Here is a 17,027-nt window from a genome sequence, read left to right as displayed (position 1 = left end):
ACTCCTGCAACAGAGGGCTCCCTTGTGTTTATTAGCCAGGGATTATAGGACTTTGCACTAAGGATCATTAAGCTTTTGGCATGGGGAGAATTAAAGAGGAAAAGGGCAGAGAGAACACATTTCCAACACCATTCTGATACCATTTGTAGAAAACAGAGAGGACATGCCCATCACATGCCTAGGGTGATTTCCCTCAATCTTTTACTATTTCATTCCACCAAATAATACATTTTAAAATTAAATTACATACAGTTTAAATGGAAATCCTATTTATCCACCTGCATCATATTAGTATGTCTGGATAGCTCAGTTGGTGAGAATGTGGTGCTGATAATGCCAAGGTGGCAGGTTTGATCCCTGTATGGGAAAGCTGCATATTCCTGCTTTACAGAGAATTGGATTATCCTCAGGTTCCCTTCCAACTCTACAATTCTATTATTCAAGGCTCAGCAGAATAAATTCTCTCTTAGTTCCACTAGAGGGAGTTAGATTCTAATCTCTAGCATCATTTCATGCCAAGAGAGTAGCTGGAGTGGGGAGAACAAAGTACTGCTTAAAACTGTTGTGGGTTTGGGCTTTTTTTCTTTGATTGTGTTAACTTCAGGCCTGTGCTTAGGTGTTCTCTCTCCTCCTTGTAGCAATGGAATAGATTGCCACACTGCCAGATTAGAAGAACTAAATAAATCTGCCTTGCTCGTTGAGGATTAATGGCTATAATTTTGGATTCTAAACAGGAAGGAAAGGTGTCTGAGGCTGCACTTATCCAGGTACACCAGTAGAAGGAATAGACAGGAGAGAGCGCTAGTAATGAGTGCACTAGTGTAGTAATCCAGTTGATTATGTTTGTTCCAGGATTTTACTAGTACTGGGAAGTACCCAGCACACAAATGCGTCCTTCTGGTTGCTCTGCAACCTGTTAGTTCCTCAGCACTGACTGCAGAACAGGTCCTTACAGCAGTTCCTTCACACATGAAGGGCATACTAAGCAATTTACATTTCCTGTCTCTGCCCTTTCATCTCATCCTGCTCTAACGGAAGAGAGAATTGAGGTTGTTACAACAAATACGTATTTCCATCTGGCTGTAGCTGAGGAAGAGGTGAAGCCGCAAAACCCATCCATTGGTTCGGATCACCTACTGTTTTGTGCCTCTCCTAATGAAACTGTTTTTAGCGGCCGTTCTACTTGGTCATTGTGCTACTGGGAAGATTTTTTTGGTGCTCAAGTTTCCTTGTTTTCATTTTCTTTCTCTCCCCTCCCCCTTTCCTTTTGTGCCATGTGTTTTGGTTGTAAATCCAGAGGCAGCTCCTGTATCATTTTAAAAATCTTTGTACAACACCTGCAACATTTTAATAGTTTGGGGAAAATCCTAGTTACTGAACATAATGTCATTCCTGCCCACCTCTCTCTTTTGGCAGCACACGGTTTTAACTATGGAAAGGTGAAATAGAAATAAAATGATGTATGTATGTATGTATGTATGTATGTATGTATGTATGTATGAAATAGTCCTATCAGACTATATCCTGGGTGCCTCCAGACTGTCACTATTTTCCAGGAGGGATTCGAGCACATAACAGAAATGTAGGTTTGTGTAGTTAAAGTGGATTAAAGTGCTTTGTCATCCCGCAAGCAAATCAAGATGAATGCTCATTGCTATATAACTGCCCTGCAAACAAATTGGAACAAATGCTCAATAAGGACTGGGCATAGTCTCGACTCTGTGTAAGCTTTGTGCAAGCAAATCAGGCCAATTGCTTACTAAAGAGGTCCTCTGGAGGAGCCCACTAATGATACACAATTATTCTGCATATACAGTGGTACCTCGGGTTACATACGCTTCAGGTTACAGCCTCCGCTAACCCAGAAATAGTACCTCAGGTTAAGAACCTTGCTTCAGGATAAGAACAGAAATTGGGCTCCGGCGGCGTGGCAGCAGCAGGAGGCCCCATTAGCTAAAGTGGTCTTCAGGTTAAGAACAGTTTCAGGTTAAGAACACACCTCTGGAACAAATTAAGTACTTAACCCGAGGTACCGCTGTACATGTTGCAAAAGCTGCTTTTCTAAGGAAAGAAGTGATGCAAACAGGAGTCAGAAAAGGGGTGTTATTGATATATTTATTTATTTATGATAGCCCAGGGTGCCCATCCCTTTCACTAGCTGAGACGAAACAGGAATATACTGGCTACTGCCTATCCCACTCCTACCATGCCACATCTATGGCCACCTGGCCCAACCCACCCCTGGAACGTCCCCCTTTCACTGAAATTCAGTGCTCCCGAAGCAGTGGGGTGAGTGGGATGCTGCCTCATGCGCTTCTGCCACCTGAGGCCTCCACATAATGGGTGGGCCAGCTCTGATGATACCACAATAGCCTGCAGAACCCAGATAACATTCCTGGTTTCTCCCTCTGTTCTTCCTAGAAGTCATCAACGTTTGGTACCTGGGTATTTCTATAAGATGGGCTGCCACAGGGAATCCATGCCTAGTCTCTGAGCAAATTATACATTATTGGTTGCAAGCTGATTATTGATTATACTTTTTATTTTCTTCTCCTGCTCCTTTGGCCACACAAACATGTGCTTCAGGATAACAGGTATTGCTGATGGTCTTGCAAACATCATAAATTAAATAAAACAATTCCATTAATTTAGTTGTGCTTAAGTGAAAACTGTGTCCCATGCAGTGGTGGCATTTAAGGCTTCAATTCTCACAGTGGCCAACCACAGGGGCCTGGAGGAAACCCACAAGCAGGACTTGAGCACAATACCACTTTCCCCTCTGGTGGCTTCCAGCAACTGCTATCAGAAGCTTACTGCCTCCATTGTGGCTAGTAGCCACTGTTAGTCTGCTCCTCCATTAATTTGTCTAATTAGCTATCTAGGTTGGTAGCCATCACTGCCTCATGTGGAAGTAAGTTCCATAGTTTTAACTATCCACTGCACAAAGAAGTCCTTTCTTTTAATCTGTCCTGAAGCTTGAGGCACCCAAAGGTGAACAAAAATCTCTTCTCCCCTGAGAGAAATAATTTATGTTGCTTTTTTACTGCCTTTTAAAAACAAATGTTGCTCTTATTACGTAATTGCTTTTTTAAAAAAGTCATAAGGCCATATGGTTATAATGGTGAGGGGATTTTTATCTGGGGACTTTCTAATATAGCTTGTGGAACAAATTGTGGTTAAAGATGCTAGCATAAAGAACAGGTGTTATATGCTTTTGCAGAAATTGAGGTTAAGAAGAACACCAAGAAAACAAGATATTGACATGCTTCAATGAAATAAAGGAACATGGTTTTACTGTATTGCTAAAAACAGTATATAAGGGGCTTTGGGGAACGGGAAAAGGAATGGGGGTTGGATTTGACATTGCAATAGAATAGGCGGACGCGATAGGTGTAAACTTCGCACGCCCCTTTCTGAGTGGGCAGCAAAGGAGGGACTTAAGCTCGGGAAAAAGCGTTTATATATATTCATGTTTTGGTGTGTGCCTGCTTTTTCAGGTCATCCACCTTCAAGTGTGTATTTTCAATAAAATACTGCTGCTTCATCAACTCTGCCCAGACTTTATTTCAGAAGGGGTCCTAGGATTTAAGTCCTGGGGGACCAGTATTTATATCTTACATCCCCCTCCACTTTTAACATGCTTCATTGACAGGATGCTGCATGGGCTCCACATTAGAGCAATACTTTCATTAGGGCCAACATGCTTTTCTAAAAAATAAAAAAGCGTCCGGTTTCGAGTTTCGTCAGAATTATTCATCATGGTAAACGAGGAAGAGTATCTCAGCAGTTTCATTTTATTGTTTTAAATCCCCGTCCAGAGAAGTGTATTACCGAACAGTATTGCAATAAAAAATAAATACGCTTTCACTTTTCCTGCTGGACTTTTTTGCGATGCTCCCCACAACTGCTTCGAGCAATTTTTTAAAATATTACTATTATTGTACAGTACTGTGTTTTATTGTAATTTCTGCCCGCTAGAGGCGCTTTCCCCGCGTCGGCCTTCCTAATACGTTTCAGCCTCCAAGGGGCGGGGCGGAGGAGAGGGGCGGAGCCACGGCCTGTCGCAGCTTAACCCGCCGCCGGGGCCGACCTCCTCTTACGCAACCGGGCAGCTGAAGCCAGGAAAGGGAGCTGGCGAGGAGGCGGGCCCGACGCGTGCTTTTTGTTCAAACCCTCCAATGGGCGCAGGCCGTCGGGAGAGATTGACGGTGCGGGTCAGGTGCGGCTCTTGCCAATAAGCTCCCGCTGCTGGGATTTGACAGACGCACGCACACAAAACCCGGGCCATATTGTCGCCGTGCGGCTTCTCTTTAGCGCTCGGAGCAGGCGGGACCGGCGGCAGCTCCTGAGGATTAACTTAATTAATTGCAAAAAGGATCCACCAAGCTGACCTCGCGCACATCCCCGCGAGGCAAAAGGGCTCTTGGGGGTTTTTATTTCCCATCCTTATTGTTGTCGGCATCTCGGACGCTTTGCGGGATAAGTTTGTGCGCTTCAGGAGGAATCCCGGCTTGGAGAGGCAGAGGACAAGAGGAGACCGGAGAAGAAAAAAAGGTGGCGCCCTTTTGTTTCGTCTTGTTTTTTCCTCTGCCCCAGAGTCAAGCTCCCCTTGCGCTGCTGCCCCAAGTCCTCCCCGCCCCATTCCCCAGGCGAGCCCCCCTCGCGCTTAGCCGCCCTGCCTTGATTTCTTTCCCTGGCCCGGAACAAAGCGCCACTTCTCCTCCTCCTCTGCCGCCTCTTTTAATGTCCCCCGTTTAAACAACAGTATGAAAAGACACTCCGAATTGTCTCTCCGTTTATCTCTCGGCTTATCCCCCCCCCCCCCCGCCGCGTCCTTGCAAGGAGCAGCGACGTCCCGCCTCGCGCATGCTGCTTTTGTTGTTGTCCTCGCGAGGCACTGGCAGCTGCGGCAGATCGGAGGGACTTTTCCTTGGCAGGGAGACGCGGCCCCATCCCGGGAATGTTTTCCGTGGGTGTAACGCTCCTCGAGTTCGCCGGGACTTTCTCTTGGAAGACAGGGGCTGTTGCAGAGAGCAACGCGAAGCGGGTAGGGGAATAGGGAGCAGGGTGGGACTTCCTGAGGACGCCCTCCCTCCGCCCTCCCCGCGTGGCCGCCGGCTGCGGGTAACTCAGGACGCTTCATTCGACTGGCCCGTTTTTATTTCCCCCCTCAAATCTGCTCCCGGGTCCCGCTCGCTCTTTCTTTTACTGTTTGTAATTGGCTTTGAGTGGCCCCTTCAGAAACCGTTAGCCCTGCGACCGGTAACTTGCAACGGCAGCCCTTGCCAACCTGGTGCCCGCCCTCCATAAAGTTCAGGACTACAACCCCTATCGCCCCTGACTATTGGCCGTGCTGACAGGGCTGAAGGGAGTAGTAGTAATAATAATAATAATAATTTTATTATTTATATCCCGTCCATCTGTCTGAGTTTCCCCAGCCACTCTGGGTGGCTCCCAACATAATATAAATATTAATAATAATAAAGTGATCAAATATTAAAAACATCCCTAAACAGAGCTGCCTTTAGATGTCTTCTAAAAGTTGATAGTTGTTTATTTTCTTGACATCTGATGGGAGGGCGTCTGAGGGCACTCAGTCCACAAGCGAGAGAGTTGTTGCTAGTGATGAATTTTAAAGGGGGTGGAGAGGGAGGTTCATACCCACTTGAAAGCCTGACTTCAGTGGTGGCTCATTATTAGTGAGGGGGGAAAACAGAACTTTTTTGAAGAGTGTTTTTATTCATTATATTTGCTACTCAACCCCTTCCCCATACAGAACTTGTGAGGGTAAAATGGCACCCTGAGTTCTGTTGTGGTAGGTTGGACTGGAAGAGTGAAGTGACTGGCCCAAGGCCACCCAGGTAACTTCATGACAGGATTTGAACACAATCCCCGTCGCTACCACTAGTCCTTGTCCAACCAGGATGGGGAAGCAGATGACAATGGACATTTTTGGACTTCAGTTCCTGTCAAGACAGCCAGTGTGTTGTAGTGGTTACAGGGTCAAACTAGGCTGAGAAGTAGATTAGGCTGAGAGGCAGTGATGGGCCTAAGGTCATCCAGTGAGCTTCATGGCCGAGTGGGGATTTGAACCCTGGTCTCCCAGGTCCTTGTCTGACACGCTAACTGCTGTACTGTACTGACAGCCTTTGCCATTATACTTTGTTCAGTGGCTTCTGCATGTGTTCCAAGGTTAGACAGTCAGCCTTTACATTGGGAGCAAGTTTCAGGACTTGTTCGTTCTTCTTGCCCTTGCAAAAACCTGAACTGGGCCCTGAAAGGACTCCCTTTTCCCCAGATTTCTCAGTCATTCTCCTTATTGGGGAGGGTGGGGGTGAAACTTGGTAAGAAAGGAAGGAGCAAGACAGTTTGGCACATGCATAGGAAGTAACTTGACAGAGGTCCCTTATAATCTGCTGCTTTTCCCCTTCCTGTTCTGAAAGGAGGCCAAAACTGATCCCTGGAGTTAGCATACATGCTTTCTATTGTATCCCCCCAGGGATAAGTGCTGTTTCCTAATAGCACTGAACAGATGCCTTTGTACTTTTCTTTTGCTCTTTGGGATTTGATGTAAATGCCTCTTTACTTTGCGCCCACATGGAGTGGGGAGGAGTCTCTTGTGGGCTGCTGTAAAATGATGGAAAGGGGTGTGCGGAGCATAATAAGCCCTGTTTTCAGTATAGTTCTAGGCAAGTATAGGAACAGCTTGAGCATCCTGCTTCTGTGGAGGGAAGGGATTTATTTTTAATTTTTTTACAAGGATCCAGGGAAAGGGATCTTCTGCAGGCAAGCATGTGAACTGTCAGGGCGCCGTTTTGCCAATGTAGCCCTGAAGAGAATTGGCCGCATCTCCCAGAATAGCTGTGGTGCAGGATTACAAACGCAGGCTGGCATAACATGATCGAGATTTGACTGGTTTTGTTATTGAAGTTTCATAAGTGGTTGCCTATGAACAGCCTGGTGACTGCTTGCTGTTGCTGTGATTGTAGAGAGCCAGGGAGGCAGACTTTATAACCGTATAAGGGGTGGATATTTGAGCAGAGTCAGGCTAGGTTTCTGCTGTTCGGACTGTTTTGCATCTTGGCAGGCAAATCTGCAGGGCAGCTGCCTGGTTGTGTATAAATACAGCCGCTGCCAGAGGGTCACCTAAATGAGCCTGACTTAAGTCTGAGATGCCTCTTTCCTTGGCTGGCCTGGGACATGTGTTCTTTTCTTGGCCAAGAGCTCTGCAGCTCTCTGCCAAGTTTTGGCTCCTGGTGCTCTGAAAAGGAGCATGTGATTCATATGTCTGCTGGTTAGAAAGTTGAGCTCACGTGCTCAGGCCAGCCAGACGGAGTCTCTAGTGAAGGGGCATGTAAGGTAGCAGGGACTTCCAAATCTCAGGTCGCAATGCCGCCTGCTGGACAAGTAGCAATGCCCCTAATCCTCCTGTTTCAAGTCGAATGAGTAGATCTGCATCAGTTACCCTCTTACTGAGTGTTTTCAGATGAGCTGTTTGTGGAGCATTCATTCTGATCCGCTTGCATGGAGGTCAGATGACATTTTGTCAAAGCAAGTGTTAGCCCAGTGCATTTTTCCATTGCTTTCCTTATCACAAAAGGTCTGATTTGGGGGAGGAAATGGGTTTGTTGTGGGAAACCTCCCACACATACCAGCCTAAACTTGTTAGTATGTGATTGAATCCCAAATGTTTTTGTCTGGAATGTGGCCATGAACTCTGATATTGCCACTTGCTCAACTGGGTGGAAGCTAGAGAGGGTTCTATGAATGTGTAGAAACTAGCCTACTGTCCAAATGTAAATTTTTCATTTAGTTATTCAGCCCGCTTTTGCCTCTGGCCCCACCCACCACTGGCATATGGCCCTTGGAAGATTGCCCAGAAGGAAAAGTGGTCCTTGGGCTGAAAAAGCTTTCCCACCCCTGATTTTTATGATCCCAAGGTCTTTCCAACCCTATGATCCATCAAGGTGGCTGTTATATTCTTGCTACACCTCTAAAATTTATGCTGTCATGCCAAGGACAAGACTCCAGTCCTGGACCCCAGACTAGCTCTGCATGAGCCTGATTCTGGGATCTGTAGATTTTCAAGAGTGCTGGGAATTGTAGCTCTGTAAGGCTTAACTGCATTTCCCAAGTTTATTTGGGGGAAGCTGTGTGCTTTAATTGCACAGTGTGAAATGTCACTGTGGCTGTCCCAGCTGCTGAGTTTGTGGACCTTATGCTCTCTTCTCTCTATTGCTTCCCCAGGTATCTTGACATAGGTCTGGTGGTTTTCCTTTGACCATGTCCCGACGAAGCCAGCGCCTTGGAACTGTTCGCTATTACCAAAATGAAGATGATGACAACATCAGTAATAGTGGAGGGAGTTCATTGCTGGGTAGTCAGCACATCCTATATAAAGATAGCTCTGATAGGTAAGTCAGAACAAAGCAAAAGGGAACCCACACCTTTCCCTTCCTTCTAAATGTTGATGCACTGCCAAGTTTCTCTGCCGCTCATTATAAAACATTAGCTTGTTATTGCTGCCTTTCAAATCCAAGGGTTGCATGTGATATGTAACTGGCATGAGCTGGGAATAGGAAGAGGCATTTTGTGTTGTGGGAGAAACTAACAGCAGTTTGCATGGTGCAATCCAAATTCACAAATTAGATAGATAGATAGATAGATAGATAGATAGATAGATATTGCATTTTGAAAAATCACATTTTGCTTTTAGACATTTGGTTGAGAATTTTCAGCACTGAAAGTTGTATTCGGACCTCAAACTGGATTTCAGATTTATAGAGCTGAAGCATGGTTGAATTTCAAATCTGAGCACTGCTGTATTTTAAGGAAATTTATTGTTAACATCAAGCAGGGCCCAAACAGGTTTAACTGCAATATTAATCACAGCTATATTGCCCAGAACTCTGAGTCTGCATCCTTCAAAGTGGTTCTTAAAAGACTCTCAACTTGATTCTCTTCCTACGCAGAATTCCAGTATAATTCTTGCCACATTCTCCCACATCTGACTTGTGATAACCCTCCCTGTTTCCACAGTTTTTTCCCAAGCAGCAATATAGCCACACCTTGTCTGATGCACAGCACATTACTTGATTAGAGGAGAAAGGAAGGGTTGCAGTACAGGAGAAGTAATTTTTCTAGTTCTTCAGCTTTGCTGGATGTGACATTTCCAAAGTTACAAATCGTATTTATTGCAGAAGTCTTAAGGCCCTTCAATGTGTTATTAAAAATTAAGTGTAGCACTAGAGTTTATCATAGCCTTTTATAGAATGTACGGTGCAGCAGTCAGTTGGCACAAATAGGTGGTTATGCTGTGGGAAACTTACGTTGCTTTGAAAGAAAATAAAACTTGACAGGGCCCATTTTCAAAACCTGCTTTATACGTTTCACTTTTAGAAAGTAGCAGTAGCTTAGCACTACAATGCACAGCATGGGGAAAATATTTATTTATTTATTTATTTATTTATTTATTTATTTATCATACATACATACATACATACCCTTCCTTTTTTACTTGATGGGACTCAAGGTGGCTTAGTTAAAAGCAAGAGCCATAGAAAACAGCCACAGAATGCACCATGGAAAAAAGAGAAACTTATCCTCTTTAAAATAGAAAAAGTTATTGCTTGTTACAGCTAGGGAGTTCAGTCGCTTTTTATTTATCTATTTTTGCTTTTACGCCCCACTTTTCCTTCATGAAGGTCAAGGTGGTATACATTTCTCTCCTCTACATGTTATCCTTACAACAACCCTGTGAGGTAGGTTAGGCTGAGAGATGGTTTCCAAGGTCACCCAGAGAAGGTTCACAGCTGAGGGAGGATTTGAACCAGAGCCTAGTCCGACACTCTCACCACTGCACTACACCTGTCACCATGTGAAGTGGCCTCTATTTGCTGGCTGTAACCTTTTTTATTGGTCCTCTGTACTTAGGAGGAGGAGGAAAGGTGGAAGAGCTGACTGACAAGTGCAATGACACTCAAACCACTATCTTGTGCTCTCTCTCTCTCTCTTGAAGTTTGAGTCCAAAAACAGGTCAGAGCCACAGGTTCCCCATGACCAAAGAAGTTCAGTTTACAAAAATGGGTGAGGGGAAGCTGTGGTCATTGTTTTTCAGGCAAATTGCTTGTCAGGATTTTTCTCTTTTCCCCCTCACCCCAGTCAATTGGCAACCCCATTTTCCATCTAGGAGTAGCTACTGCATGACTCCTGAGGCGGGTGGTGGTGGTAATGCATTCATGCGCTGCTTGTGAGCGTCCCAGAGGCATCTAGTTGGCCATTGTGGGAAAAGGATGCTGGACTAGGTGGGGCTTTGGCCTAGTCCAGCAGGGCTCTTCCGTTCCTCCTTCCTTCCTGTTCCACCACGAGCAGCCGCTAAGCCATCCAGGAAAACCGCAGCTGCTGCAGAGGAAGCAGGCAGGAAGTAAGAGGTGGGAGAAAGAGCAAGCAGAGCAGTCTATTTGTGTGCTGAGCACATCTTCTCTCGCTTTGCAGAAGATCAAGATCCGTAGGTGGCTAAGAAATGTTGTCATCTGCCTCTGCTCCCCCCAACTTTTAAAAATCATTTTTTAAATAGGCCAGGCAGAAATAGCTGCTTGTGCTATTTAAAAATGCACTCAGCAGCAAAGTTGTATATCTCTGTATTACCCTGGGCATTTCTCCTAATTCTGTATGAAAAAACCATGTTCTGGTTTCTTCTTGTAATGGAAACACGTTGTTGATCCCTCAGTGGCTATTTCCTGAGCCGTCACACCTAATCTACAGACAGAGAGGTGAGACAGGAAGTATCTATCATACCACAGCAAATATGAGCCACTGGTTTGGTGAAGTTATTATTGAAATTTTAAAGTGCGGGTGGGCAACCTGTGGCCTCAATATCAATTTTGTGGCTCCTGAAATTGCCTCATTCTTCTATATTGTCTGGGGTTATTCCTTTCCTCGTTTCCTTTTTTTTTTTTTTTTTTTTGGCCTGGCTTCTTAAAGTGTGTCTCCCCTCTTTCTATGTAATTTCAGAACAACTGGAAGGATCTGAGAATGTGTTTATAGCACACTAAAGTCAGAAAGGAGTTGCTTTCGCTTGCTTTCCAGAACATTAGCTGTATTGATCTGTTGTATTAAGCTCTCTTGTATACTTACTTGAGAGTAACCCTGTCAAACCCAGTGGGGTTTGCTTCTGAGTAGACCTGCATGGGATTGAGAGAGGTAACCTCCAGTAGTTTTGATGACCAGTGGTAGGCAGCCCCCCAATAGATTGTCCCTGAGAAAATGTGTCCCTTGCACAAAAAAGGCTGTCTGGCCCTGTTTAAAGCTTCAGGCCTCGTAGCACACTTTTAAACTTCTGGGTTGCCCCAGTTCATCTGCAGTCCATCAGTTATATGGTTCAAAACATGTATAGTGTGTACAAGTGCCTGGATTGAGACATTGCTCCAGTGCTGGCATAAGAAAAGGAATAGAACAAAGCCACCCACAGAGAAACTTGTTCTATGATCCTTTCCCCACTTGGAGCATCAAGCATGCCCCATAATCCCCATAATTTGAGAATATTTTGGGGTGTTCAGTATAGAGCATGGGTTTCCCAAGGGAGCCCCCAACCTGATTTCACCCAGCCCTCTTTGGGTTCCATCATCTGTTCAACAGAGAGGGGAAAGGGCTTCAGGCTTATGCAAACTGTACAATTGCAGCTCTTTCCACTGCAAGATTAAAGCAGAAGGGGGAATGTTTCAGCAGATGTTTTGCAGATATGCAAAAAGGTAGTCTGTGCATTTTGCAGTGGCTGTTGCATGCCTGCCTTTCAAAGTTTTGAGTTTCTAAATAGCTTTAACTTGAGGCTTGCAGTTTATCTGTGCACCCTTCAAGATGACTGAATTCTTTTTAATAAAAACAAAAGCAAGCCAAATGTCATACACAAATGATAGTTGGTGACTTGTTGCTTTCATCTTTATCTCACCCTTTCTCCAGTGCACATGGTTCCACCTTCCCATTTTATCCTCACAAAAGTGTCATGTGGCAGCTAAGACTGAGAATGTGTGACTGGCCCAAGGTTGCCTAGTAAGAAGAGTCCCTGTTGTCATGGTGGCTGCCCAAATGCTCCTGGGAAGCCCACAAGCAGGGCTTGAGCATAACAGCACCTGGCGCACATGTTCCCCAGCAACTGGTCTCCAGATGCATACTGTCTCTGATACTGCAGGTAGTGCATAGCCAGCCACCACGATTACTAGTAGCCATTGAGCTTCACAGCTAGGTAGGGATTTTTTATTTTTTAAAAAATATTTTATTAAGGGTTTTCTTGTTTTACAGTGTAAGTGTAATGCCTCATATTTTTTTCTTCCATGTAACATTTTTACAAATCCGTTTCATTTGATGAGGCATTAGGGAGAGAAGAAAAAAGAAAGAAAAAAAGAAGGGGGTGGAGGGAGGGGAGATGGATGGGGGTGGGGTCGGGTAGCGGTGTTTCTATTATGGATTTGAACCAGTCCCTCCCTGGACCAAGTTTACAGCTTACAGCTTACTCCCCTTTCAGAGTATCTCACCCACCTGCAGTGCACAATTATCGCCACATAATGGACATTCAAAAGCCAGTTCTAATCCCTTTCAGATCCACGCTAACCTTGAACACGCATCATTTCCCCCTGTACCAAAGAATCCAGTGTACCAAAGAATCCAGTGTATCTGAAGAAGTGTGCATGCACACGAAAGCTCATACCAAGAACTAACCTAGTTGGTCTTTAAGTGCTACTGGAAGGAAAAAAAAATTTGTTTTGACTATGGCAGACCAACACGGCTACCTATCTGTAACTGAATCATTTCCCCGTTTCTCTTTCTGTCCTGTTAAGTTCAGCCCCCAGATGCATGTCTGTTAAGTGGTGAGAGTTCAGTCATTACATACTACCAGCTTCATGTGTGTAAGCTTTGCCTTTCCCACACATTTATTGATTGATTAAATTTGCATCTTGTCTTTTCTCTGATGAGCTCGGGGCAGCGTTTGTGGGTTTATTCCCAGCTCTTATTTTATCCTCATGGCAACCCTGTGAGGTAGGTAGGAATGGGAGAGAAAGTAGATAAAGTTTGCATTTAAGGGCTGACCTTACAGCTTAGACAACAGAACTGGATACAAAAATGTGTACATTAGGAGAAATTAGCACTACAATCCTGATAAATTTAAAATAAAAATTCCAAACTGACATGGAAGTGTGGAGAACTGAACTTAAGACTGGAAGAATGAGAAATGGTCGGATTCACCCATCCCTGGTGGAAGGCTTGCTTGAGAAGGTCTCAATCAACCAGTTTCATGACATAGTGGGGATTTATATGCGCGAAAGCTGCCCCAGGTCGTTTGATCCTTTAAAATATATACCTAGTTCGCTTTTTCTGTCTTAGAAAAGACTGCACAAGACACTCTGTTTAGGGTTTAAACATAACACATTATTTTACCTGGTATACTAAAACATATTTACATGCATTTATTTATATATCTGGGACTGACAGACTTATGAGACTTTACAGACTTCTTCTGAGGCACATAGCAGCGTACAACAAACTCACTAACGCTCTACAGTTGATAACAGATGTAACTGAAAAAACCGCCTACTGCGGTGACATCATAGAAGTCTATGCTTCATTAACTATTTCCGTAGTATTTTAGATGCACCACTCCCACATGAACCTGGTTCTTCCATTTCTTAGTCCACCATTCTAACCACTATCACACTGACACACATTGGCATGACAGTGCGTTCCTGTTTTTACTCCTGCAGCCGGAGCCTGAGAAGGAAATCGAGCAGTGTGAAGCGGCCATCTCCGGCTCCTAGCCTGGGAAGCAACCCTGCTGCCCATACTACCTCCTATTATAGCGAGTCTGTGGTCAGCGAATCTTACCTGGGAGATGGCAGGGGACTTTCTGGCAGAAGCAGCGCCCTCTTGGATGATCCACTAGACCGCAATTCTTACTGGAGTGAGTATTTCTTTTCCGCTTAAGCCAAGGTTGGGGAATCTGTTGCCCTCCAGATGTTGGTGGACTCCAACTCCCATCATTCCTGGGCGTTGGCCTTGCAGGCTAAAAGGAGTTGGAGTCAACATTGGGGGGGGGGATACCAGTCTCCCACCCAGTATACGCTATAGAGAGGTTCTATATGGTTGCATAGCACCCTCCCCAGCTACTTCTTACTTATTCTGAAATATTTATATCTGCTTGCTCTGCAGATCATATGTATGCTTTTCTGTTAGAATTATGACTGCTCTATTTCTATTGATAAGAATCAGGGTTGTGGGTTCAAGCCCCACGTTGGGTAAAAGATTCCTGCATTCCAGGGAGTTGAACTGTGTGAGCTTTGTGGTCCCTTCGAACTCTACAGCTCAATGATTCTAGGTATACTAAATGGTAGTGCTGTGCATTTCATGGTATTGGTGTGTGTGATGTTGTTAGCTTGAAGAACAAAGGCCTTCAAAGTAGGAAAAGAATTTAAATACACCAGCCTTCCTCAAGCTGGTGCCCTCCAGATGTTTAGGGCATCCCAGCATTCCTGCCCATTGGCTGCGCTGGCTGAGGCTGCTGGGAGTTGGAGTTCAAAACATCTGGAGAAGAGCTTGCATCCGCTTTGCTCTTCCCCAGGTATTTTAAGTTGGTGCAGGATGGCAGCCAAGCCACAGTTTAGTTGAGGTTTGTGGTTAAGGTTTCTTCTCTTTAATCACAGCCCGTAGTTGTAGGACAAACCTTGGCTTATAGTTAAGGGAGGTAATGGGTAATTTGACATCAGGTGGGCGTAGCTTGCCCAAACCTGTCTCATGGGTCAAATCAGGAGGTCTAGCACGCCAGGTTGGGTCCAAGAGCCATTGATTCTCCACCCCTGGTATGGACAATACTGAGACTGATGGTCTGATCCAGTATGATAAGGCAGCTTCCTGTGTTCCTAAAGAAGTTCCTCTTTCCTGGCCAGGCGAGGAGTTGTCAGCGAGGAGGAGGAGAGGTACTGGAGGCTCGGAGTCCAGTAAAAAAATCAATGGGCTGGTTGAAAGGAAAACCTACGACACCTACGCCTCATCATCTGGCTACTCCTCTGAGGATGACTATGCAGGTACAGAAGTGCTCTTTGTCCCAAGGCAGTAGCAATGATGCTCTGTAATGAGAAACCTCCCAGGGGAGAAAACTCCTGTTAAAAAAGTCTTCTTGCACCAAGCCCTGTCCCACAGCATAGACTGCTTTGAGGTCTCTTGTGAAAACAGAGATAACCCTTTCACAATGGCCCTTTGCCTGTAGTGTCATCCTAGCTTTGCAGCTCCTCTCACACACCGGCAAACCTTTGGCTCTGGCATCAGTCTCCCACCTACCCGCCATTCTCTCATGCTGCAGGAAGGCTGCTCACCTTTGTAAAAAAAGAAACAATAAAATAAGAACGACATGACACATAATGCAATATTCCAGTTACAATTAAGCGAGCTGCAGCGACAAGAATTTAGATGCCCATACTGGTCTTGCGTTCTAGGGTTCTGTGGGGGTGGGGCAAGACCAGTTGCTATTTCTGCAGCAGATCTGCGTCTCCAGCATCCTAGAGCTGACCAATCAGCATGAAAGGGGAGCTTTTTAGCTGATGTATGCTCCAAAGTGAAGGAACACTGAAAGCACAAAGTGCTTCATTTTGAAGAGAATGGTGTGCAAGTTCTGTTACACATAATGGAACTTCACAGGGACCTCAACTTAAGTCACTCCAAAGGAAGATACTGGAGCACACCAGAGCTGTGTGCCCAGGAAACAGTAGTTCTAGCTGAAGGGCAGCACATGGAGGTCTGTGCTGATAGTTGCAAAGCATCCCTAATTTTTATTAATGTTGTATAATCTTAGAAGATTGTACAATATTTGAAGGGGTGAGGCTGTGGGGGGGGCATGGGTATGACTATAATGAAGGAACCCTGCTCTTCTGAATTTGCCACTGTGCTCAAGGCACCTCACCCCACATCAGGGCAAAAAGGTGAGTTTTCACCTGCTGGAAAAATGACCAGCAGTGTTGTGATTGGATGGGCCTGAGAAGGGAGGTTGTTTCAAAGGTGTGGGGCCGGCACAGGGAAGGCCCACCCATGTGCTCCCTTCCTGACTAGGCGTAGGGACCACCACCAAAGTTTCCCTTGCACTTCTTAAAACTCAGGCAGGTTGGTAAATGCTTTATCAGTCCCCTGTTTCCTTGGACAGGTGTCTTCTACTCTGGGAACCAAGGAAATAGAATCATAAAGAAATAATGTATTTTCCTTCCATTCAAAGTGTGTGAGGGAGGGAGGAAGAAGTGATGTCCTGTTTGCTGACAAACCTATACTCTGTTTCCTGCAGGGCACACCTACTTGGACCAGAACACTTCTGGTTCTGTGCTGAGGAATGCAATCTCCAAAGCAGGCTCTTTTCTGTGGCTGGTGCTTACATCACCAGGTAAATGGAAAAGCCATTAAGTGTTTTATTTACAGGAGTGATTTTCATTATGCAACATAGCAAATGGAAATGGAAAGACAGCCTGAGCCCTTCTATCCCCATTGAGATCACACTGCTAGTTGTCCATCATATTACAGAGGCCTGGCTGGCCTCAGCTACAAATCAGGCACTGGTCCACTACAAATCAGCACTGGTCCAGTGCTGTGGAACACTCTGCCAGCAGAGATGCAGCAGACACCCTCTCTCCTTTGGGCTTCCATACATCTCTTGAAGATCTTTTTGTGCCAATACAATTACGTGACTATTTGTGACAACAGTAGTTAGTGATAACCTTGTCTTAGCATTGCTAAGCAAATTGGCTTCCTCTCACATCACAAATGTCTTCTCCGTGCCTAGAAAGCTGGAATCAAATCTCTTGATATAATTCAACCCTTTCACGAAGGAGTCTCCTCCTGAATTTCGTGTAACAGAAGGTCAGTTTTTTAGGACAGCAGTGGGAGCATTGCAGAAGATTTAGATGTTCTGGTTTCTCTGACTGTTGCCATTTTTGCTGCCAGATCTGCCTACATGGCAAGCGAATAAAGGAGGTTGTGTGCCAAGACCTGTTTCCGATGAG

The 17,027-nt window shown here is 45.1% G+C and overlaps 1 protein-coding gene across 3 annotated transcripts in view; it reads left to right on the top strand.

Annotated features, from left to right (window-relative positions):
* Nucleotides 1-4,099: 4,099 nt before the first annotated feature.
* SUN2 (Sad1 and UNC84 domain containing 2) overlaps nt 4,100-17,027 on the top strand; it is a 57,042-nt gene continuing 44,114 nt past the window's right edge. The window contains exons 1-5 of one of the 3 annotated variants that reach the window (XR_014555815.1): nt 4,100-4,554; nt 8,248-8,414; nt 13,755-13,951; nt 14,934-15,071; nt 16,316-16,411. Coding sequence is in view for 2 of the 3 variants with exons in the window: in XM_083701126.1 (XP_083557252.1) it covers nt 8,284-8,414; nt 13,755-13,951; nt 14,934-15,071; nt 16,316-16,411 (562 nt within the window). In the remaining variant the exon portion in view is untranslated. Of the gene's footprint in view, nt 4,555-4,888; nt 5,048-8,247; nt 8,415-13,754; nt 13,952-14,933; nt 15,072-16,315; nt 16,412-17,027 lie in introns of those variants that run through there. The other 2 variants (XM_083701126.1, XM_083701127.1) reach the window with 2 other exon arrangements.

Source organism: Podarcis gaigeae (assembly GCF_964106915.1).
Source record: "Podarcis gaigeae genome assembly, chromosome: 10".
Lineage (NCBI taxonomy): Eukaryota > Metazoa > Chordata > Lepidosauria > Squamata > Lacertidae > Podarcis > Podarcis gaigeae.
Note: the sequence above shows the minus strand (reverse complement) of the source record. Positions and strands in the feature narration are given on the sequence as shown.